Raw genomic sequence first — 21200 nt, 5'->3', positions numbered from 1 at the left:
ACCTTCGCTCTGTGGAATGAAACTGAAATTCTAAAATAGTCTTTTCTCAATCACAAGCTGTATTAAAAAAAATACAATATGAATGTTTATACTGAGGTAAAGCTTTTACATGTGTTGTGTTTTGATACTAACCTGCATGCTTTGATTTCATCTGAGTGCTGTTTCCTACACTCCTCTTTTAATTGCACAGACAGTGTGCTTACCTAATACTCATTTTTAAATGTCTTCTAAATGTGCATTGATTTTTCAGTAGGAAAGCTCAGTGCCCTCTTTGATTCTCAATGGGGCAAACTATTGCTTGCCATTTTACAGCAACTATTCTTCATGAACTTTTCCATCATTGACTACAATCTAACATGACAAGTGCTGAAAATCAATGATACTGGAGCATAATTGTGGAATTGGGAATAACTTAATTTGCCTTACTAAAAAAAACAATGAGAAGCTTCCTTGTACAAATAAGCTATGTGTGCTGTACATCTCAGTCAAAAGTCCAGATATAAAAGTTAAAAAAGAAATCATATCTGTATCATATTATATTTGAAACATGATTTAAAATGTGAGATTTACTGATGTAATTAGTATGTGAATGATATCAGCCTCAGGCATTCTGAGACATTTGTAAAGCTGCCTGTTTAAACATGATTTACTTTCACGGAAATATAAAATGTACGCTTGCCTAAACTTACAGTATCTAGAGATAATTTAGTCCCCACCTATTAAAGTGTAATTTCACAGCAGCATTGCAAAAAAAGAAATGCAAGTTGTTGCACACTCAGTCTGGAGCTCAAAAGTCATGAAGTCTCTAAGTTGAGTGGCATATACTTAAAATAACATTGAAATGCTAGGTGCGCCAGTGCGCCACTCTCACAGAACCTTCTGGAGACTCACTTGACAGTATCTGCCTGTCCATCATTCACAGAGGCTTCTCAGTCACAGATGTTTTACACTGCCTATGAGATGTTTGAAGGACATAGAAAGCGTAAGTCCACATGGTTCTCTTCCTCAAGGGCTGGAAGGACCTGTTCCTTTCACGCATGCAACATTCACGCCTGCATGCTTTTACCGTCTCAAGTAGTGCCAAGGTACAACCAAACTACGAGCATGGTGCTTATATTACAAAAATAGCTTAATGACCACCAAAGTTTTATACATATTTATTATTTTAATGTTAATCCTGTTTATGACCACATTTTGGTCCGATACTGTACATGTGTTTTTGAGTTGTACACAGAAGCATTACTTGATATGGCTAGGCTTTCAAGACTTACATGGGTCCATTGAAACAGTGAAGCTGCATGCTAACACATTAAGGGACTTCTCTCTGTTGCCAAAGTGTCTTGTATGATTCTTATTTTATTGGTAATTTGTCTGTAACAGAGATTTTTGGTGCTCAAGACCAGTTCTGTATCAGATTGGTAAGGTTAATTCTTTTTGCATGATGTTATACGTGACCAAACCACCAAACATCACACTTGTTACCTAACAGAGAGGGGTCCCCCACACATTTCATCAGCCCAGTATCATGCTTTTGATATGCACGACTATGTTGAAGTATATCAGATATCAAATAATATTCATTATTCTTTGAAGATAATACTGTGCCTATTTTATAATGGCCATCATTCATGTACATATCCAGTGCACTGAACTAGGCTCTCTCTAATTTTATAAACACTATATAAAAGATGGTTTCACTGTAGTATGTATTTAATTGATTTATGGTGATCGATGGATATGTAGATTAATAAATGGTTAGATAGACAGGATATAAGAGCAAATTAAATTGGTGAGTAGACAGATTGGAAGAGAATTGGTAGATAGGTAAGTGGTTGGATGATAGAGTAGGGGAATAGATGCATTGATGGGTTTATGTATAGTCAGAATTTGGGAGGGTAAGTAGATCAATTGATGAATAGGTGACTAGGGGTGTTGATAATTTAGGGGTGTACAAATGTATAGACCGATAGATGGGTAGATAGAAAGACTGATAAGATAAGTGGGTAAAAAGCTGAGTAGATAGTTGGGTGGTCAAAAAGATGGATTGGTAGATGAGAAGGATGGATAAGTTGAAAAATAGACTGTTGGGTAGACTATTATATAGTTGGGTCAGTAGATGTGTAGACATACATGCATGGGTAGATGGATAGTTGGGTGGACTGATAGATGTGGAGACAGATACATCAGGTAATTATATAGATGGATGAATGAAGTGAAAGATTAGTGGGTAGACCGCTAGATGGTTGGGTAGATAATTATGGCGATGTATAGGTAGAAGGGTGGGTAGATGGTGTAAACAGAGAAGGGTGGGTAGATGATAAAGGAGTACATAGATTGGTTAGATGAGTTGAAAAAGGGGTGAGTAGACAGTTATGTGATTGGGTTGATAGATTTGTAGACAGCTAGATGGTTAGGTGAATGGATGGATATGTAGACTATATATGGGTTGTGATGTACAGTAGAGTAGATGGTATCGATAGAGATGGCTGTGTAGGTGATGAAATGTATATACTAGTGTGATTAAATTAAGAAATTTGGTTAACAGATGGTTGGGTGGATGGAAAAGTTGAAAATAGATTTTGTGGGTAGACAAATGAATAGTTCAGAAGGTAATATGGTGTAGTAGACTGTGATAAGTGGGTAGATAGATGGATAAATGAGTATATTGGTGGATAGATAAATGAGTAAACCGGAACAATTGGGTGGGTGGATAAGTTGAAAAATGAGTGGGTAGACATAGTTGGATCAATAGATGTGTAGACAGCTAGATGGTTGGTTGGGTGAATGGATAGTTGCATAGACATATTTGATGGTTCTATAGATAGAGGTGTCTGGGTAGACAGATGAGTTAGGAAAAAATTGGTGGATAGACAAAAGTTTGGATAGATAGGGAAAATTGGGTAAACTGATAGTTGGGCAGATGAAAAGTTAGAAATAGATGGGTGGGTAGACAAATTAATAGCTGAGCAGGTAGATGGTGTAGACAGGTGGGTAGATAGATAAAGGAGTGAGTTAACAGCTACATGTTTTGGTGTATAGACAGAGAGATAGAGGTGTAGACCGTTAGATAGGTGGGTAGATATATCTTGTGCACAAAAAAGTACTTTTATGAACCAAATAAGAACTCTATTCATGGAGTTGGGCCCATCATGGAAAAAGTAATGCTTAAATACCAAGGCAGCTAAATGAGCACTGTTCAGTCACTGAGAAGCAGACCGGAGCTTACACAGCCCAGCAGTCCACCCCATTTGGTGAAAGAAAGCTTTCTTTTGCTCTGTTGCCCTGGAATCCCTATAGATCGAGGGCTCGGCATCCAGCCGAGTTGGCACAGACAGCAGTGAGGGCCTCGCCCTGCCAAGCCCCATCTGCCACTTCTCATCTTCTCAAGCTGGCTGCCAAGAGACATGATTTGACCATCATCACTGGCAGCCAGACACACACTGCATATGCTGTCACACCACTATCACTTCATAAACACTCTCACAAACAGACCTTTCCCAAATGAAGAGCTGTTTTCAGTTTTCCATCTATTTGCCTTTTTGTATTTTTAGTGCTTATGATAGAGACCACACAGCAAGATAAATGTGAAAAACATTATCAATTAATTAGCATGACATTTAGACCATGAATGAGAAATTCATTTCACTGAAAATGTTCTTGACCTCTTCTGTCATCGAAAAAGGTTAAGGTCTGTTCTGGGTAGGCATTATCTGTAATGACTGGTACTTCAGTTTGAAGTGCTCTACTCCTGTCTGTGATTAACTGGTTTCTACCCCACTGTAGCTACTGAAGGGGCCCAGCCGGTGGCCACAATAAATCCACCTGTGCTGACAGTCCAACAGGGCCAGCGGGCAGAGTTCCGCTGCACAGTGACCGGCAACCCCACCCCTGCTGTGGAATGGATAGGTGAGCCAATCTATGTCTGAGAATATAAATTCATATATTCATTTGTGGTTACTATAATTTTGCCAAGAATAACTTGGGTATAGGACGTGTGATCTTATGTTGGCCCTAGAGCAAAATTCCTGCAAAAGAAGACCCTTGTGAAAAAGTACAATTCCCTAGTGAAAAAAAAAATACATTTTTACAAACCCGATTCCAAAAAAGTTGGGATACTGTACAAACTGTGAATAAAAACAGAATGCAATATCATGGCATCAATACATCTCAAAAAAGTTGGGACAAGGCCATGTTGGGACATGGCATCTCCTCTTCTTTTTATAATAGTCTGCAAATGTTTAGGTATACGAATGTTGTCCCATTCTTGTCTAATACATGCTTCTAGTTGCTCAACTGTCTTAGGTGTTCTTTGATGCATCTTCCTCTTTATGATGCACCAAATGTTTTCTATGGGTGAAAGATCTTGACTGCAGGCTGGCCATTTCAGAACCCGGATCCTTCTTCTACGCAGCCATGATGTTGTAATTGATGCAGTATGTGGTCTGTCATTGTCATGTTGGAAAATGCAAGGTCTTCCCTGAAAGAGACAATGTCTGAATGGGAGCATATGTTGTTCTAGAACTTGGATATAGCTTTCAGCATTGATGTGCCTTTCCAGATGTGTAAGCTTCCCATGCCACACGCACTCAGGCAACCCCATACCATCAGAGATGCAGGCTTCTGAACTGAGCGCTGATAACAACTTGGGTTGTCCTTGTCCTCTTTAGTCGGATAACATGGCGTCCCAGTTTTCCAAAAAGAAATTTTGATTCGTCTGACCACAGAGCAGTTTTCCACTTTGCCTCAGTCCATTTTAAATGAGCCTTGGCCCAGAGAAAACGCCTGTGCTTCTGGATCATGTTTAGATATGGCTTCTTTTTTGACCTATAGAGTTTAAGCTGGCAACGGCGAATGGCACGGTGGATTGTGTTCACCGACAATGTTTTCTGGAAGTATTCCTGAGCCAATGTTGTGATTTCCATAACAGTAGCATTCCTGTATGTGATGCAGTCCTGTCTAAGGGCCCGAAGATCACAGGCATCCAGGATGGTTTTCCAGCCTTGACCCTTACGCACAGAGATTGTTCCAGATCCTCTGAATCTTTGAATGATATTATGCATGATGATGATAACTTCAAACTCATTTTTTTCTCTGAGAAACTCCTTTCTTTGCTCCACTATTTTTAGCCGCAGCATTGGGGGAATTGGTGATCCTCTGCCCATCTTGACTCTTCTGAGAGACTGTGCCACTCTGAGAAGCTCTTTTTATACCCAATCATGTTGCCAATTGACCTATTAAGTTGCAAATTGGTCCTCCAGCTGTTCCTTACATGTACATTTAACTTTTCTGGCCTCTTATTGCTACCTGTCCCAACTTTTTTGGAATGTGTAGCTCTCATGAAATCCAAAATGAGCCAATATTTGGCATGCCATTTCAAAATGTCTCACTTTCAACATTTGATATGTTATCTATATTCTATTGTGAATAAAATATAAGTTTATGAGATTTGTAAATGATTCCATTCCTTTTTTACTCACAATTTGTACAGTGTCCCAACTTTTTTGGAATCGGGTTTGTATTTAATGCTAAGTTTATACAATGCAATTGTACCCTGCAATTGTACATTTGGTATACTTAACTGAAGTTGGAACAACCCATTTTGTACTTAATGCATTTTAATTTTGCAGAAGTAGAGCTGAAGTCCAACTAAAAATATACTGAAGTTTGCTAAAGTGGAACTTTTGCAAGTATACTTTATGTACACTTTAAATATCTTGCATTTAAAGAGCAATATTATTCAAAGATCATACAATCCTCATCAATAGTGACATTAAAACATATTTTAGGCTTAATATTAAGAAATGTGCATTGTGCACAAATAGTACTCCAAATAAAGTTTAATTCCATTTTTTTTTCTGAGTGATATATCAGTAAATATGTTAATAGATTTAAACTATACTTTGTATGAAATAAATGTTTTTTTTACTAGGGTTCAGCATACTTATGAAAATTATATACTTTAAAAGAATATACTTAAGAGCATATTGAATGCAGTGTTTTCAGACACTTTTTAAAGTATACTTTTAAGATTTAAAGTACACTACAAGAGCTCACTGAATACAATTAAGCACACTTATTTTTCACAAAGGGGCCAGAAAAACTTTTTTTCGTTTCCGAATGTTGTTGCCGGACCAACAAGGGTGTGGATTGAAGAACGTGTCCTACCTTCATTGAATCATTGAAAGCATTGTTTGTTGATGAAGATATTGAGTTTTCAATCTGGTAGTGTGGTTAGGTATTCCCACATAACATCAACTGTTCCTTCCTGTCTCCTGAATTCTGTCTTATGATATGGGGTTTGTCAGAAGGTCCCGGGAACAGAATCAGTTCAAAAGCTGTCATTCGTAATGGACTGCTGACCATCCCATCTGTGGATCGCTCGGATGAGGGCGAGTACATCTGCAAGGCTCTGAACACACATGGCGAGCACACAGCCCGGGGAGTTCTTCATGTTCAAAGTACACTAGAAAACTTCAAGATTTACAGTGTAACAAGCTCATAAATCTGACAAGTGAGTTCTCCTTCACTTTATATCTGATGTTTCAGGTACAAGTCAACCTCACGGTCTACCCCATGTACAAGTGAGCCCTCCGCGGGTGGAAATTCATGAGGGTGAGACTTTGCGGTTGTACTGTAGGGCCGTTGGCAGTCCCACTCCTGGCCTCACATGGAAGAAAAGAGGTGGTTCACTGCCACCACAGGTGAGAAACCAGTTTCTCCTTTTGTCATTCATCCTGTTACTCAATCAGGGTTGTGCCATTGGCCATATTTTCCCTTGTTTTTGCCTCCTTTGAGTTTTTCTTTCTGTTTCATCCCGTGTCTTGGTGTTTGTTCAGGCAATTCCTTCTCACGGTTTCCATCAGTTTAAAAGCAACAGTCTCGATGTGTTACAGAGACGTATTGAGGAGCTACAGGTCTGTCCATCTGTCTGATGTCTGTCTCACGCGTCCCATCCCACCTGTCTCGCTTCACTCACCCTCACCAAAATCTATGTGAACTAAATGCATGATTCATTTAATCATTCACGTGACATCCATTAGATTTTTAGGCAAATAAAGCATTGTAGATTACTTATGTGAGTACAAACAATAATTTGTTTGCTCGGTTCAAGTTTGCACCGGTAAACAGGTGTGCTGGTTTCAATTATCAGAGGCTATGTCTACATTAATCCGAATGCATTTGAAATGCTCTCCGTCTACACTAGCGTTTTCAAGTGTTTTGCAAACTTTGTCTCCTCCACACTGAAACATCAAAAAAAGTTACATTCGCTTTCTGCGCATGCGCAAAGCCTCAAATAAGCTCACTGCAGATGATACACATGGAACAGACATGATACGTTTTTATGCAGTTCTTCTGACAGGATTATTTTATTTACGAAAAGAACCCACCATTCATTGACGCGTCCAGGTCACACACTCACAATTGTATGTCTGATCTAAAACGTGACTTCCCTTATGTTTTGCCGCAAATAGCAATTGCAAGTAAATTTGCTTTCACCTTTGCAGGACTGTGATACGAAGAGTGTACAAAGTAACACATCTATAGCAATAGTGTGAAAGTGCATAGCATATAACATGCACAATACCAGTATAAACATGGATATCTATTGGTATAATATGCATCACATGACAAAAATTGCGTCATCGTCATAAAAAAATCAGTTTTCACAGTCAACACTACAACGCGAAATGGTGTTTTCAAATTTAACAAAAAGCTCAGTTTTCCTTGACTAAAAATACCATCTCAGTGTGGATTGAAGGCCAAAACGGAGAGAAAAATATGTGTTTTCAAATGAAAAGTGTGGAAAAGGCAAGCAAGTATGTACAGTGTGGTGCAAAATTCTAGATTGTTTACCCCAAAAATTTTAATTTGCTGAGAATTTACTCACTCTCAGGACTTGTTAGATGTAGATGAGTTTTGTTTCTTTATCAGAACAGATCTGGAGAAATATAGCATTACATTACCTGTTCACCTATGGATCCTTTAATGTCGAAACACATTCACTGCAGATAATCCATTTGTGAGCAAGTGATGTAATGCTAAATTTTAACAAACCTGTTTCAGGTAAGTACATTTTCAGTAAATTTTCATTTTTGGGTAAACTATTTCTTTAAAGCAAAGGCTGTACAAACCAAATACGGAAATTAATTTGCATTTTACAATTGAAATTTGGTCTAAAATTGTTATGCTGATATAAATGTATTTAAATTTGAAAAATGGCAAAATAGAAAGCCAAACAGAAGCAGTGGACCCATTTCTTTTGAAACCCACTGTACATGTTTTGCACTGCTAGATTTGGGTTATTCAAGATATGAGACATGGACTACTTGTCCCATGCTGCTGGAGGGCTTTGGTGTCTTGCATACCTTGTGTCTTTGTAGACTGGTTTGTTCTGCCTGAGAGCACCGCTGCATTGTGTCAGCTTTTCCCAGGGTGTGCTCTTGTTTGCCGTGCGGCCATGCAGAAATTCTGTGTGCTCTAGCAAACGGGCCGCTTTGAAAATTTGTGAATGGTTTCAGACACTCATTCAACCAAGCCTGCCCCATCCAGGCTCTACTGCCGCCACGCTTCACTAGATCATAGTTAAGCAGCTTTACTCCTGGATAAAAAATATCACCCCTCCCTTATGAATACAGTCGTGTTTTCTTTAGCAGCGAGTACACTAAAGATGTAACTTTCAGTTTTAGAAATCCTTTGCATACACGTTGAAAAATTGACAACATAATTGTGCTAATCACATTCATGTATTTGCATCATCAAAACTAAGATATTCTAAATATGTTTTCATTTGAAGGTTGATTTACAGGCTGGGATGTCTCTAGATGTAGGATTTAGATGTTTTGTTGTATAGCCACTAGCTGCTTTAACTGTCCACTGTCACTATATGTTTCGTCGCGTGAAATAATCACTGTCCCCAATGCCATTAATCAATTACAAGTAATTGCAGATTAATCATCTGCTAATATATAGACCTGTAGCACCATAAATGTAACACCAATGACAAATAACAATCTGTTATAAGACATAAATAATTACACCGTGTCTTAACCAGATACAACACAAAAAGTCTTAAGTCTAAAAGTGTACCTGTAAGTCTTTAACCACCACAAACACTGCCTTTGCATTTTGTGAGGCATTTGGGTTATGTCTGCCATGTTGAGCTCCTACTTTTTCGATACAAGTAACATTCGTTATGCTCCTCATGTATATTAATCATCAAACGAGGAAGAGGAGATTCCAAACGGTATAAATCTGCCCCCAGAGAGCACTTTGGAGTGAAAACCATATTGAAGGGTTTTCAAATGTTAGTGTTGGTCACTTCAAAGGGCACTTCAAACTAATTGAGGCTTCTCTCCCATCATGCTTTGTCTAGGTTGATTTAGGCAAGATTCCGAGGAATAGTTTGTTTTTTTTTGGTCCCCATACCCCTCATCACTTCAAAGCTTTCACTTGATTGTGGAGGCTACACCCTTCTTAGGCATTAGGTCCTAGGTACGAGCCCTGTAGGATGAAACGTAGCCTGTTTGTTGAAGTGTAGAATTTAATATTACCCACAATTTTGCAACACAGAAGTGCAGTAATAAAGCAATTTTCTGTGAATTTGTTTGACCTCTGATTTATTATCCAATATAGATAAATGGCTAGGGCGATAATAAAGTCAAGAATATAGTAGATATGACAATTTCCGTAAAAAAACAACAACATAATAAACATGCTAAATTATTGGTATGTGTTTTGCACTCTTTAAGCTACAGTGCATTGCAGGTGCGAGAAAGTGAGTGAATTGTTCTGATTGGCTGTGTTTACGAACAATTTCATTGCATCACATCACACTATTCTTGGTTAAGACACGGTGATAGCCTCATAACAAAAATCTCTTCATAAATGACTAAACTATGCTAAACAGTTTTTACTTAATTTATTTGCCGGTATTGCTGCATATCAATGTATTTAAATTGTTTCATTTAAACTAAGTTTTGTCAAGGTAAGTACTGAGTATTAAATTGTCTACTATTATTAATGCTGTTATGTTTATTCTGTTCCTATTGACCAAACTTACTTGATGTTCACAAAAAGTCAAGCCAATTTATTTATTTAGCATTTTTCACAATGTTCATTTTTTAAAGCAGATTTAAAGAAAATTTTCGCAGCAATAATATCTTAAGCCATGTTCAGACTACACGATTTTTGCCACAATCTGCTTGACGTAGGGTGTCGTGGGGACCATCTGTGACACTGGCCAATAGGAGCACATAAGCGCCTTTGTGCAAGCTTTCAGACATGCCAAAACGAAAGGGAGACAATGGTATCGGTCTTGCTAGGTATAATTTTACAATGAAGGTAAATATTCGTGGAGCTACGGCAACAATACTCCTTCATTTATGATAAGGGACTACCGCGACACAATGAAAAAAGGTTAAATAAAAACTATTCTACCTCAGTTCTCTATGACAGTCCATACAATCCTTTTAATTCATGCCGTCCAGATCTTTTTTGTTTTTTTCTGATGACGAGACAGGGCAAAACATGCTGTTTTCAAGCCATTGTTTGATTACGCTCATACCATCTTCTGTCTTTTCTCGTGCTATTGATGACAGCACGCATGTTGTTGCAATGACGGCATGCGATGAATGGAAGGGTTGCAACGTATAGTTTGACATATTTCTTGTTCGCGACACGACTAGATGAATCATGAACCGCATAATCTTTCACACAGTGACTGTCGTAATCAACAAAAAAATCATGTAGTCTGAACAGAGCTTAGATTCCATATAAAATAACTAAAAATGTACCTCAAATATCCATATTGTACATCCATATCTTCCTCAGGCCCGCATGGAGCGCACTGACATCGGCACTCTCCTCGTACCCAATATCAGGTTGTCTGATGCAGGCACATATCTCTGTGTTGGAACTAACACTGTTGGTTCCTCAGAAGCTCATATTGAGGTCTTTGTAAAAAGAGGTGAGGCAAATCCATTCATTTTATACTAGTATTTTTAGGATATAATAGTAATTTTATTCTGTCATGGTGATCAGGAGAAATCATCCCCTCTGGAGTCACCATCCAGCCTTCTATTGCTTCTGTAATGGAGGGAGAGACTCTGGATCTTAACTGCATCGTCCCAGGAACCTCTCCAGCATCTGTCAAATGGAGCAGGGCAAGCGGCCTGCTGTCATCCAATCATCAGGTTTTATCTCAGTCCACTATGAGGCATATTTGAATTACATGAAGTATGTATGACAGATCTTTGAGCTGATTGTTAAATATATGAACTATATGTGTCCTTTCATGTGCATTTGACTCAAGGTTTTAGGAGCTCAGCTGCGGATCCTGCAGGCCTCTGCAGATGACACTGGAGAATATATCTGTCAGGTGGAGGACGGCCCATTCCCCCGTCAGGCTTCTGTATCTGTGTCTGTGTTGTCCAGCTCGTCCCGTAAGTCCCTTAGATTGATGAGAAACAGAAAAGTTCATCTTGCAGATCATTAACCAAATTTAATCTATCTTCATATTTTGGTTTTTCATCATCTCAGCCCTTTATCTCTTGCTGTGTCCCAAGAATTCATTTGATGATATTTCATATTTGATGATTTTTTTTCCATAATGGTGTCCATTTTATGTCAAATACTTAAATGGGTCATCAGATGCCCATTTTCCATTTTCCAGTTGATATGATCCTTTAGGGTCTTAATGAAAAGTCTGTAACAGTCTGGTTAAAATTTCTTAATGGTAATGTAAAACAACAGTTTTTACCCTGTCAAAAACAGCTCCGTCTACAACAAGCTGTTTTATTGCATGTTGCTTTAAATGCTAATTAGCTCTGTTCACCCCGCCCCTCTCTTCCAACCACTGGGTGGATCTTTATCATTATAGGGTGGTTGTGTACACACACTGCCAACACACATTTCAGTTCAAACAGCTTGTAAGAGTGCATGTAGCATCTGATGACCCCTTTATCTGAATCATTGAAACGTTCAATTATACAGCTCTCTTTTTTGTTTTTGGGAGTTTTTCTTTCACCTTAAGCCCTTTTGGGACAGTAATTGTTTCTCATGTGGTCGTCATACATTTAAATTTGCAACATTTTAGAGCTAAAAAAGATTAAAAATGACTGTGATGGCAAATACAGAATTAATATGACAAGAAGAATTCACTATTCTTTATATACTTATATACTGTATATATACACTATTTATATATATACACTATTCACTATATACTTTATCTAGAGAAGCACTAGATAAAAATGTGAAGACTGCACAACATAGGCAGATTTGTCCTCCACATTTTAAATGTGTGGAATATTTTTGCCACTTTCAATGGCACATTTTTAGCCTGTAAAGTCCTGTTTAATGGGTTTACTCAATATGTGCCTACTATATTTTGTGGCTTAAATGTGGAGTAGGTCTCCAGAGCCCCATTATCTCCATTGAGCCACACAGTGCTGCAGTGAAGCAGGGCGAGTCTGCGAGCTTCAGGTGCAGGGTCCACAGCGGAGCCCAGCCGGTGCGCTTAGAGTGGAAACCCACCAACAACCTGCCTCTGCCAGGTACACTGCTGCAATTCACTTTCATGTCAGTCATCAATTAATATGATGCCTGAATAGAAATGATTTTGCTTCTTTTCATTTGTTCTGTAGATAACGTGAAGATTGGTCTTGACAATTCACTCCTGACTATTACCAATGCCCAAGCCAAAAACAAGGGCGCTTATCGTTGTGTGGCCAGCAACCTGTTCGGAATGACCCACAGCATAGCTTCACTCATCGTGAGAGGTAAACCAGTTCAGAAACAAACATTAATAAAACACTATTTTTGGTTTCAGTTTTTTTGGACATTTTTCTTGCTCCATTTTATAAGTCTATTCTTATATTTTTGTCTGATTTCATACTTAGAATCTCCTAAGGCTGTAGTGACCCCTGCAGGACCGCTGCGAATCAGGGTTGGCGATCCCATCAATCTCGAATGCCAGGCCGCTGGAGAGCCAAGACCCTCTGTCAGATGGCACAGACTAGACAACAACCGCAAAACGATTCTGAGCAGCCCCGTTCCCGTCGATTCCAGTGCTATCATGCAGGTTATGGGCTGTTGAAGTCGAGCCGTTGTTGATTTCACAATCGTTTGCATCTATATGTTAATCAAAGTGTGTTTGATTCTATGTTCAGATCTTAGTTGCACGGCCGGAAGACAGTGGCACGTATGTGTGCACTGCACAGAACAACCAGGGCACAACTGAAACTCGAGTAGAGGTGTTTGTTGAAGGAGCGTCTCAGGTGCCCACTGTCCCCCGTGCCAGCGTACGTGAGCCTATGATAGTCGTGGTAGAGGGATCAACCGCAACACTTCATTGCGACGCCCATGGTAGGTGCAATCTTATGACTGTTAAAATACAATAGTTGAAAATGAAAGCAGACTTCTATTAAAGCTTTTTTTTATCTTACCTAAAGGTTTCCCAAAGCCCACCATCACGTGGTCTAAAGAAAGGTCTTCTCTGCCTTGGAGACACAAGATTGTTGACAACAGCCTGGTCTTACCAAATGTGGGCCGTCAGGACTCTGGTCAATATGTCTGCAATGCCACTAACCACATGGGCACCAGTGAAGTCACCATCATGCTGGAAGTAGACAGTGAGCTTAACTTGTTCTTAGAGATGATTGTTTTTATTCCTTGTCTATCTGATTCATGTTCATTTTACACTTCAAAGATAGTTTTTTTAAAATTGTATTTAACTTTGTTTTCCAGAAAAAATGTCACCCAAATCCAATAAATGTACTTGAAGCAAAATTGTTTACAATATTATGACATTAGAGAATATATTTTGAAATACATTTATCATACATACTTTTTGAACAATCGTGTCTGACATCTAGATATTTATTAGAAAATTATTATACATGCATACATTGCAAAAAAAAAATCAAAAATTGTTTTTGTTTGCAAGAAAACAAATCTAAGTATTCTTAAAACGTGTTAGATGTTCAGAATGTCATAAGATATTAATGCATTTTAGATCATTACTATCAAATTAATTTATCTACTAGTTTATATTCTACATATTTTCATGTCCATTGCAAAAATGATTTTCTTATTCAGTTTTCTTTTCTTGTTCTAAATAAATCGAGAATATATGATAATTGTACCTATTTTCTACATTTAATAAAGTATTAATACATTTTAGATAATATACATTTAATTAATGTATCTTGTAATTGAATTTATTATCTTACTCCTTTAGTACAATTTTTTCTCGTTTTAAACATAAACCTCACAAAATTTAGTTAAATTAAGCTTGAAACAAGAAAATCAACAGAGTAAGAAAAAAAAGTTTTAAGGTGTCCTTAATTAGTCCTTTTCCACCAAAAAAGTTTTAGACTGAGTAATATTAATTAAATAAACATACATATACTATATGGTTAGGGTTAGGATTATGGTTTGGCTTAGGGTTACTTGCATGTAATTATGCATAATTTATAATTTTTTTTTACAGGGGTACTGCCCTATGTGAAAACACGCATCTGATGGAATTTACAGCTGATTAAATAATCAGCTTTAGCGATATTTATCGTGCACCCCTATATTTTTTACATTTTCACATTGTAGCTTTTGTATGAATTCCTCCAAGAAGTGTGAAGCATATTTTCCTGTTTTTGTAAAGCTCTCTAAAATAAGCCCATGGTAATTTTCCAACATCCTGTAACTGACATTTCTTTGGTTGGAGCAGCCCCACCCTATGCCACTTCCTTGCCCGATGACGTGTCTGTTCGAGAGGGTGAAGTAATCCGCCTGCAGTGCCTGGCCCATGGCACCCCGCCCATGCGTTTTGAGTGGACTAAGGTCAATGGCAGCTTGCCTCCTACTGCTCAGCAGCAAGGAGAAGACCTCCAGATCAACCTGGCCAAGGAGAGCGATGCTGGGACATACAAGTGTGTGGCCAGCAACAAGGTTGGCAAGAGTGAAGCGCTGGCCAGAGTCTCTGTCCGATGTGAGTACTGACAGTTCACTTTAATGCATGCATCATACATTCCTTCAAACTCACAAAGTGATCATCAGAAGAATTATAACTAGCATTTAGCTTGACCTCTGACCTCTGTGTCCTGCAGCACCCCTGTCAGTGAAAGTGTCCCCACAGGTAGAAGTGAAGGCTCTGGGCAGCGCTGTGGAGTTTACTTGTGCTGCTAAAGGAGGGTCTCACATTGAGATTGAATGGCTGAAGGAGGGGGGAGCTCTTCCGCCAAATCATCACATTAAAGACGGAGTGCTCAGGTGAGTTTCATCTAATATCAAACAATCAATCCTTTATTTATTTATAAAGCACCTTAAAAACCATGAAGGTATAAATAAATAATTAATATAATTAAGCTAAATGTATCAGATTTAAAAACACCAGAGCGGGTAACCAGTTTCCAGATCTATATGATTAAGGCGGGGTTGACTAGTTCGCCACCAAATGTTGGTTTGTATGAATTAATAAAATTGCAATATTATTCAAAATATTAGTTTTTTTTATTTGTTGTATTATTTCAAAATGTTTTTGAAAGAAGTCTCTTATGCTCACCCTGGCTGCATTTATTTAATCAAAAATAAGATTACAGTTTAAAATACCATTTGTCTATTTCGCATATTTCAAAATGCATTTTTTTCCTGTGATGGCAAAACAGCAATTATTCCAGTCTTCAGTGTCACGTGATCCATCAGAAATCATAATACTCTGATTTGCTTCTCAATAAACATTTCTTATTGTTATCTTGAAAACAGTTGTGATGGTTAATATGTTTGCGGAAACTGATACATTTCAAAGTTTACAAGAACAGCATTTATTTCTAAATAGAATTTTGTTAGTAGCAATTCTTTACTGTTACCTTTCAATCAATTAATATGTACTTGCTAAATTAAAAGTGTTAATTTCTGTAAAAAAAAAAAAAAAACACACACATAACCTGAATTAAAAATATGTTTGATAATTTTTTTCCCACAAACTTACAGTAATGGAATTTAATTGAATGGTCAAGATTTATCAGGGTATCTTCCATCCATTCCAAATCCGTTTTCAATTAAAAAGCAGAAAATGAAAAGACTCAAGAGGATTCTATTGAGAGAACATGAATTCAATAACGAGAAATGGAAAAATGGCTCGTTTATTCGTTATTCCGTTTAGTTTAACAAACGGAAAATTAGTTTTTGGCTTGAAACCTCCAAATTTAATTTAAGATATTTTTTATTCACACTGGTTTATGCATTTAATGTTTGTCCATCTGGAACTTTTATTTTTCATGAGCTGTATATTTTAAGATGTACTAGGTGTTGATAAATCACATGCACTGAATGTAAAGAGCTAATGTCAGGGCTCTCCGTCCTGCTCCTGGAGGGCCAGTATCCTGCAAAGTTAAGCTACCCAGAATAAAGTAAAATACCCAGTCTTCAGGATCAGTAGCAATGTCCAAGCAAGTGTGTTGGAGCTAAACTCTGCAGAACATGGTTCTCCAGGTTCGGGACTGGGTTTTAAATCTATAAATGAATTTGTACAGTTGGGTGTCTGCATGCAGAGGTGTACGTCAGTAAGTACAATGTAAAACGTAATCTATAAAGACAAAATCTTCAGATCAGCATTTAAGCCACTGCCTTGAGGTCTCCGTCCATTGGTCAAAACAGACCTGCACCACACTCCTACTAGCTGTCAACATTAACTGCGGCTGATGCCAAATAAAAATTATTATGTATTATGTAACAGCAAGTCACTTGTGCAAGTACATTTGACTTGCAGTTTTCCAAAACATAATCATTTTTATTTGGCACCAGCTGCAGTAGTTAATGTTGTTTTATATTATACAGCTATCATTGAGCTAAGGTGTTACACAGATATGGCATATTCATGGCAGTACACGCGAAATGCATGTATTTATTTGTCATTTAAACTTATGTAAACTGAAATCCTGTCTCCCCCTCTAGTGGACATTAAGTGTAAGACCTTCATTGCTCAGATAACTGAAGTCACTAGGATTTTTTGAGAAGGAAAAAGTCTGACCAGTTATACAGCAACGCGAGTCAGACGAGTCTGAAGATCTGAGCTGAATTTGGTGAAACATTAAAGTTTTAGTGGGTGTCAATTACTCTCATAATAAAAAATAATAATGTTCAAATATATGTTGGCTTTCTCAAGGCCAAAAAAGAATACTAAGAAGAGAAACATCAATCAATTTAGTATGTAATAAAACTAATATTACTAATTTATTTCATAAATTTAACTATATTAATTTTCACAATTATTTATTAATATCTGTTTCAAATATTTTGCTAATTAACAATGAGGGTGGTTTCAGACATTATCGTACTGACTCTTATTCTGCCTGAAAGAATGAAAGCTGAAGGCGGAGCGATTCGACCAGATGAAAGCAGTGTTTCAGCGCCGCCCACAAGTGCAAATGAAATATTGAAGCCATAAACCGATTTGTAAACCCCAAACGACAAAATGAGAAATCGAGCCAAAACTCATTTTCTGTTTGTTAAACTAAATGGAGTAACGAATAAACTAGCCATTTTTCCATTTCTCGTTATTGAATTCATCACGTTCTTTCACTTGAATCCCCTTGAGTCTTTTCGTTTTCTGTTTTTTAATTGAAAATGTATTTGGAATGGATGGAAGATACCCTGATAAGAGTGCCGTTAACACTACAAATTGTGTAAAAAGTGAAAAAATATTTCTAATTTAAGGAAAACTATTTTTTTTATATTTATTGATTTTTTAATATCAGTTTTTTAACAGGGTAGTGCACAAAATTAGTTTTTTAATCATTAAAATAAAAAAATAAAAAACTACAGTAAATTGTAATCAGATTATCTGATTATGACAGAATTATGACCTTGTTAAATTATTTTGTGTGCAGTTTTTAATGTGTTTATCTGTTTCTCCTGCTTTGTTAATGTTGTTAAATAATATTCTCTTTGGGATATGTAATATTATTTGCAATTAAATACCCTGATGTTTTGAATTGTCTTGTGTCATTTATTTCTAATATTTGTGCAGAATTGAGAACCTTGAACAAAGCAATGAGGGAATCTACACGTGCAGAGCTACAAGTCTGTTTGGACAGGCTCAGGACAGTGGCAAACTCACCATTCAAGGTCCGTTATGATATCCAATATGTTTCCAAATCTTAGTTTACTAAACTTGAAAACCAATGACTTTGTGCTCTTTGTCTTCACAGCTCTGCCCAAAGTGATGATCAATGTGCGCACATCAGTACAGACGGTGATGGTGGGCAGCTCAGTGGAGTTTGAGTGCCATGCGATCGGGGATCCTGAGCCCACGGTGCGCTGGAGTAAAGTGGGAGGCTCTCTCCCTGATCATGTGGAAATAAAGGGGAACATCCTGAGGATTGATCATGTGGTCGAATCAGATTCAGGACAGTACCGCTGCACAGCCACTAATAATGTTGGCTCGGAGTATAACCAGGTGGTCCTTAATATCCAGTGTGAGTACGTTATTATATCCAGGATGTTTATGATGCTTCTTTTGCCAGTGGTTTTTATTTGGAGTATGTGACACCTTTAAAACGGCAAGCTGAGTCCTGAATCCAATGCACTTTGTAGCCTTGCCTCAGATTTCTGCACAGCCTGAGTCAAAGGATGTAACTGTTGGCTCTGATGCGGTCTTGCCTTGCATTGCATCTGGATATCCAGTCCCAACCATCACATGGTCAAAGGTAACCTTTACATTTCCTGGCTAAATTTGCCCTACTGTAATTCAAAACACCAAAAGTACTAAGAGTACCAAGTATGGTTCTGTTCACTTTAAAAAGAGATTGTTAAGCCCATGTGTGCTCTTCTTTCAGGTGGAGAATGAGTTGCCCCCTAAGTGCAGACAGGATGGCCATGTCCTGACAGTCCCTGGTGTCACACACACAGATGCAGGAACGTACGTGTGTACAGCTGCTAACAAGCAAGGAAAAGTCGAGGCCTTCACCAGACTCCTTGTTCATGGTCTGTATTGCAAGTCCGTTCCGTCTGTAGTTACATATTTTTTTCCAGAGTAAGTCTTTAGTCACAATGCTGCTTGTCTGTAATTGTGGCTTTGTGATGAGAGCACTGATTCCATCTGGATGTTTAGACAAAGTATAGTTCTGCTTTAACATCTCCATGGGATCTGGTTAAATGTCATTAAGTAGATATTTTTATCCAAAGTGACTTAAGAAATGTTGCCTTTTGGATCTCTTACAGTGTGGAGATATGGAAACATCCTTAACTATTATGCTACCACCACCAAGACGTGTTTTTCATGAGCTGTTTGTTACTCTGAAGAGTTTCTGAGATGTTCTACTTGTCTCTCTAACATTCATGTTCATATGGTCTTCCAGAGAGAGTGATGCCCTATTTTACCCAGGAGCCACTCTCTTACCTCACACTCCACACTATCAGAAACGCCTACCATGCATTCAGCATCAAAATAACCTTCAGACCGGATAATGTTGATGGTAAGGACCCTCAAATCTTCCAGATGCTTCTCTGCACCAAATCAGTTCTAAATATGACTTAGTTTAAAAGTTTGTCATTACTAAAAAAAAGGTTTATCATTTAGAGAAAGAAACTTCACTTTGTTCTCTGTAGTGACTGTCGTTTATTAAATCGAAGATTCTTCAAAATGTCTAATTGTTTTCCCTCATAAATAAGAAAGCCATTTTAGCTACAAAAATTTATTTGCAGTATTGCCTAAACTAAGTAAAGCACTCACAGTTTCTAAAATGTTCAGTCCTTGTACAGTTATGTTTTAATATATATACGTTTCTTTATTGTATGTAAACTCAATTAATCTTTTTGTTCTTTGCCCTCTTTCACATCTCTTTGGTATGAAGGGCTCATTTTGTATTCGGGTGAGTCTGCTTGTTTGCCTGAGAGTGCCAGAGAGAGCACATGCTGCAAGATGTTTTAATGCCATGCAACAGTGCAGCTCAGCATCTCTCACTGGCCCCTTAGAAGGGTCCTTGTGAACATATGCAGGCATGACTATAGATTATACTGTTCATCAAAGCATTTCTGCTTCATGTTGAGTTGGTTGCAGCATGATACAGGAATGTTATCATGAACCGACTGAAGCTTTTACACCTGGTAGTGACAGTTATACAGTATGTGTGCATAATTGATGGTTTCTTTCCAAATAAAAATTCTAAATAAAAAAAAATCAGTAATTTTAAAGAGAAGCTTTAATAGTTTGTTACAGCCATAAATGTTATATTAGTACTGCAATTTAAGTTTAATGTAAAGTACACATATATTATTTTTCTCATACAATTTTTTTTTATTTTACAGTGAAATATTCCCATAGTAACATTTCTTATTTTATGTAGTATTTTTATATGTATTAATATTTTATTTAGTGATAATAATAACTCAATAAATAAAAAAAATGTTATTTTATAGCCAGCACAAAATTTTGGTCAAATTGTGCAGATTTGTACAAACAAGCACAGCAAACCAGGACTTTTTTTAAAATAGCAATCACGTTTAAAAAAAATAAAATAATAATAATAATAATGTTTTAATGCAATTCTTTACCCCCACCCAAATCTTGCAGCCCTGCCAATACATTTACAATTGTTAATATCTGCTGAAAACCCATATGGTAACAATATATTGTGCATCTTTACAAATAAAACTTGAATTTTTGGCAACTTGGTTAGAGTGACTAATAACTCAGAGGGTATGTTCTGTACCAGTGCTTCTTAAAAATTTTGCTTCAGGATCTTATATTGGACAAAGTGGTAATCCAACACATTTTTTGAGTCGCAATCCATCAGTTGAGGGCCACTGGTCTGTACTACCCCATCTGATAGTCATTATGCCCATGTGATGGAGAACGCGAAGACTCATGGCATGTGCCCATGCATGTGGCTTGCGTTGGCATTGTGAAATGCTGAACATGGCAGCAGCTTTTCCCTCAGCATGATGCTTTACCTTCAGCTAAAACAGAAAGGAAATGGCTTTCTGTATAGGCGAGCTTTTTGGTTAACTAGGCTGAATGCTGGAATCAGACTGACTTTCCCTTTTTGTCCAGGTATGATTCTATATAATGGACAAAAGAAGACCACCGGTGCTGACTTCTTATCTTTTGGATTGGTTGGGGGCCGTCCTGAATTCAGGTACATTAATCTTCAATATCAAAGCAATCTTAAGGATACAAAATTTCATATCTGAAATGAGATTTA

The 21200-nt window shown here is 37.5% G+C and overlaps 1 protein-coding gene across 1 annotated transcript in view; it reads left to right on the top strand.

The window, feature by feature from the left end:
* Window positions 1-21200, top strand: part of hspg2 (heparan sulfate proteoglycan 2) — a 115357-nt gene that overhangs the window by 83662 nt on the left and 10495 nt on the right. The window contains exons 50-71 of the mRNA XM_059527948.1: window positions 923-982; window positions 3784-3906; window positions 6306-6458; window positions 6547-6701; window positions 6837-6914; window positions 10831-10966; window positions 11041-11192; window positions 11312-11441; window positions 12411-12554; window positions 12645-12779; window positions 12900-13081; window positions 13170-13365; window positions 13452-13631; window positions 14726-14986; window positions 15105-15267; window positions 18026-18123; window positions 18207-18473; window positions 18592-18704; window positions 18834-18981; window positions 19356-19472; window positions 19851-19868; window positions 21050-21134. Coding sequence (XP_059383931.1) covers window positions 923-982; window positions 3784-3906; window positions 6306-6458; window positions 6547-6701; window positions 6837-6914; window positions 10831-10966; window positions 11041-11192; window positions 11312-11441; window positions 12411-12554; window positions 12645-12779; window positions 12900-13081; window positions 13170-13365; window positions 13452-13631; window positions 14726-14986; window positions 15105-15267; window positions 18026-18123; window positions 18207-18473; window positions 18592-18704; window positions 18834-18981; window positions 19356-19472; window positions 19851-19868; window positions 21050-21134 — 3094 coding nt within the window. The remainder of the gene's footprint in view (window positions 1-922; window positions 983-3783; window positions 3907-6305; window positions 6459-6546; window positions 6702-6836; window positions 6915-10830; window positions 10967-11040; window positions 11193-11311; window positions 11442-12410; window positions 12555-12644; window positions 12780-12899; window positions 13082-13169; window positions 13366-13451; window positions 13632-14725; window positions 14987-15104; window positions 15268-18025; window positions 18124-18206; window positions 18474-18591; window positions 18705-18833; window positions 18982-19355; window positions 19473-19850; window positions 19869-21049; window positions 21135-21200) is intronic.

This window comes from Carassius carassius, chromosome 37 (genome assembly GCF_963082965.1).
Source record: "Carassius carassius chromosome 37, fCarCar2.1, whole genome shotgun sequence".
Classification (NCBI taxonomy): Eukaryota; Metazoa; Chordata; class Actinopteri; order Cypriniformes; family Cyprinidae; genus Carassius; species Carassius carassius.
Note: the sequence above shows the minus strand (reverse complement) of the source record. Positions and strands in the feature narration are given on the sequence as shown.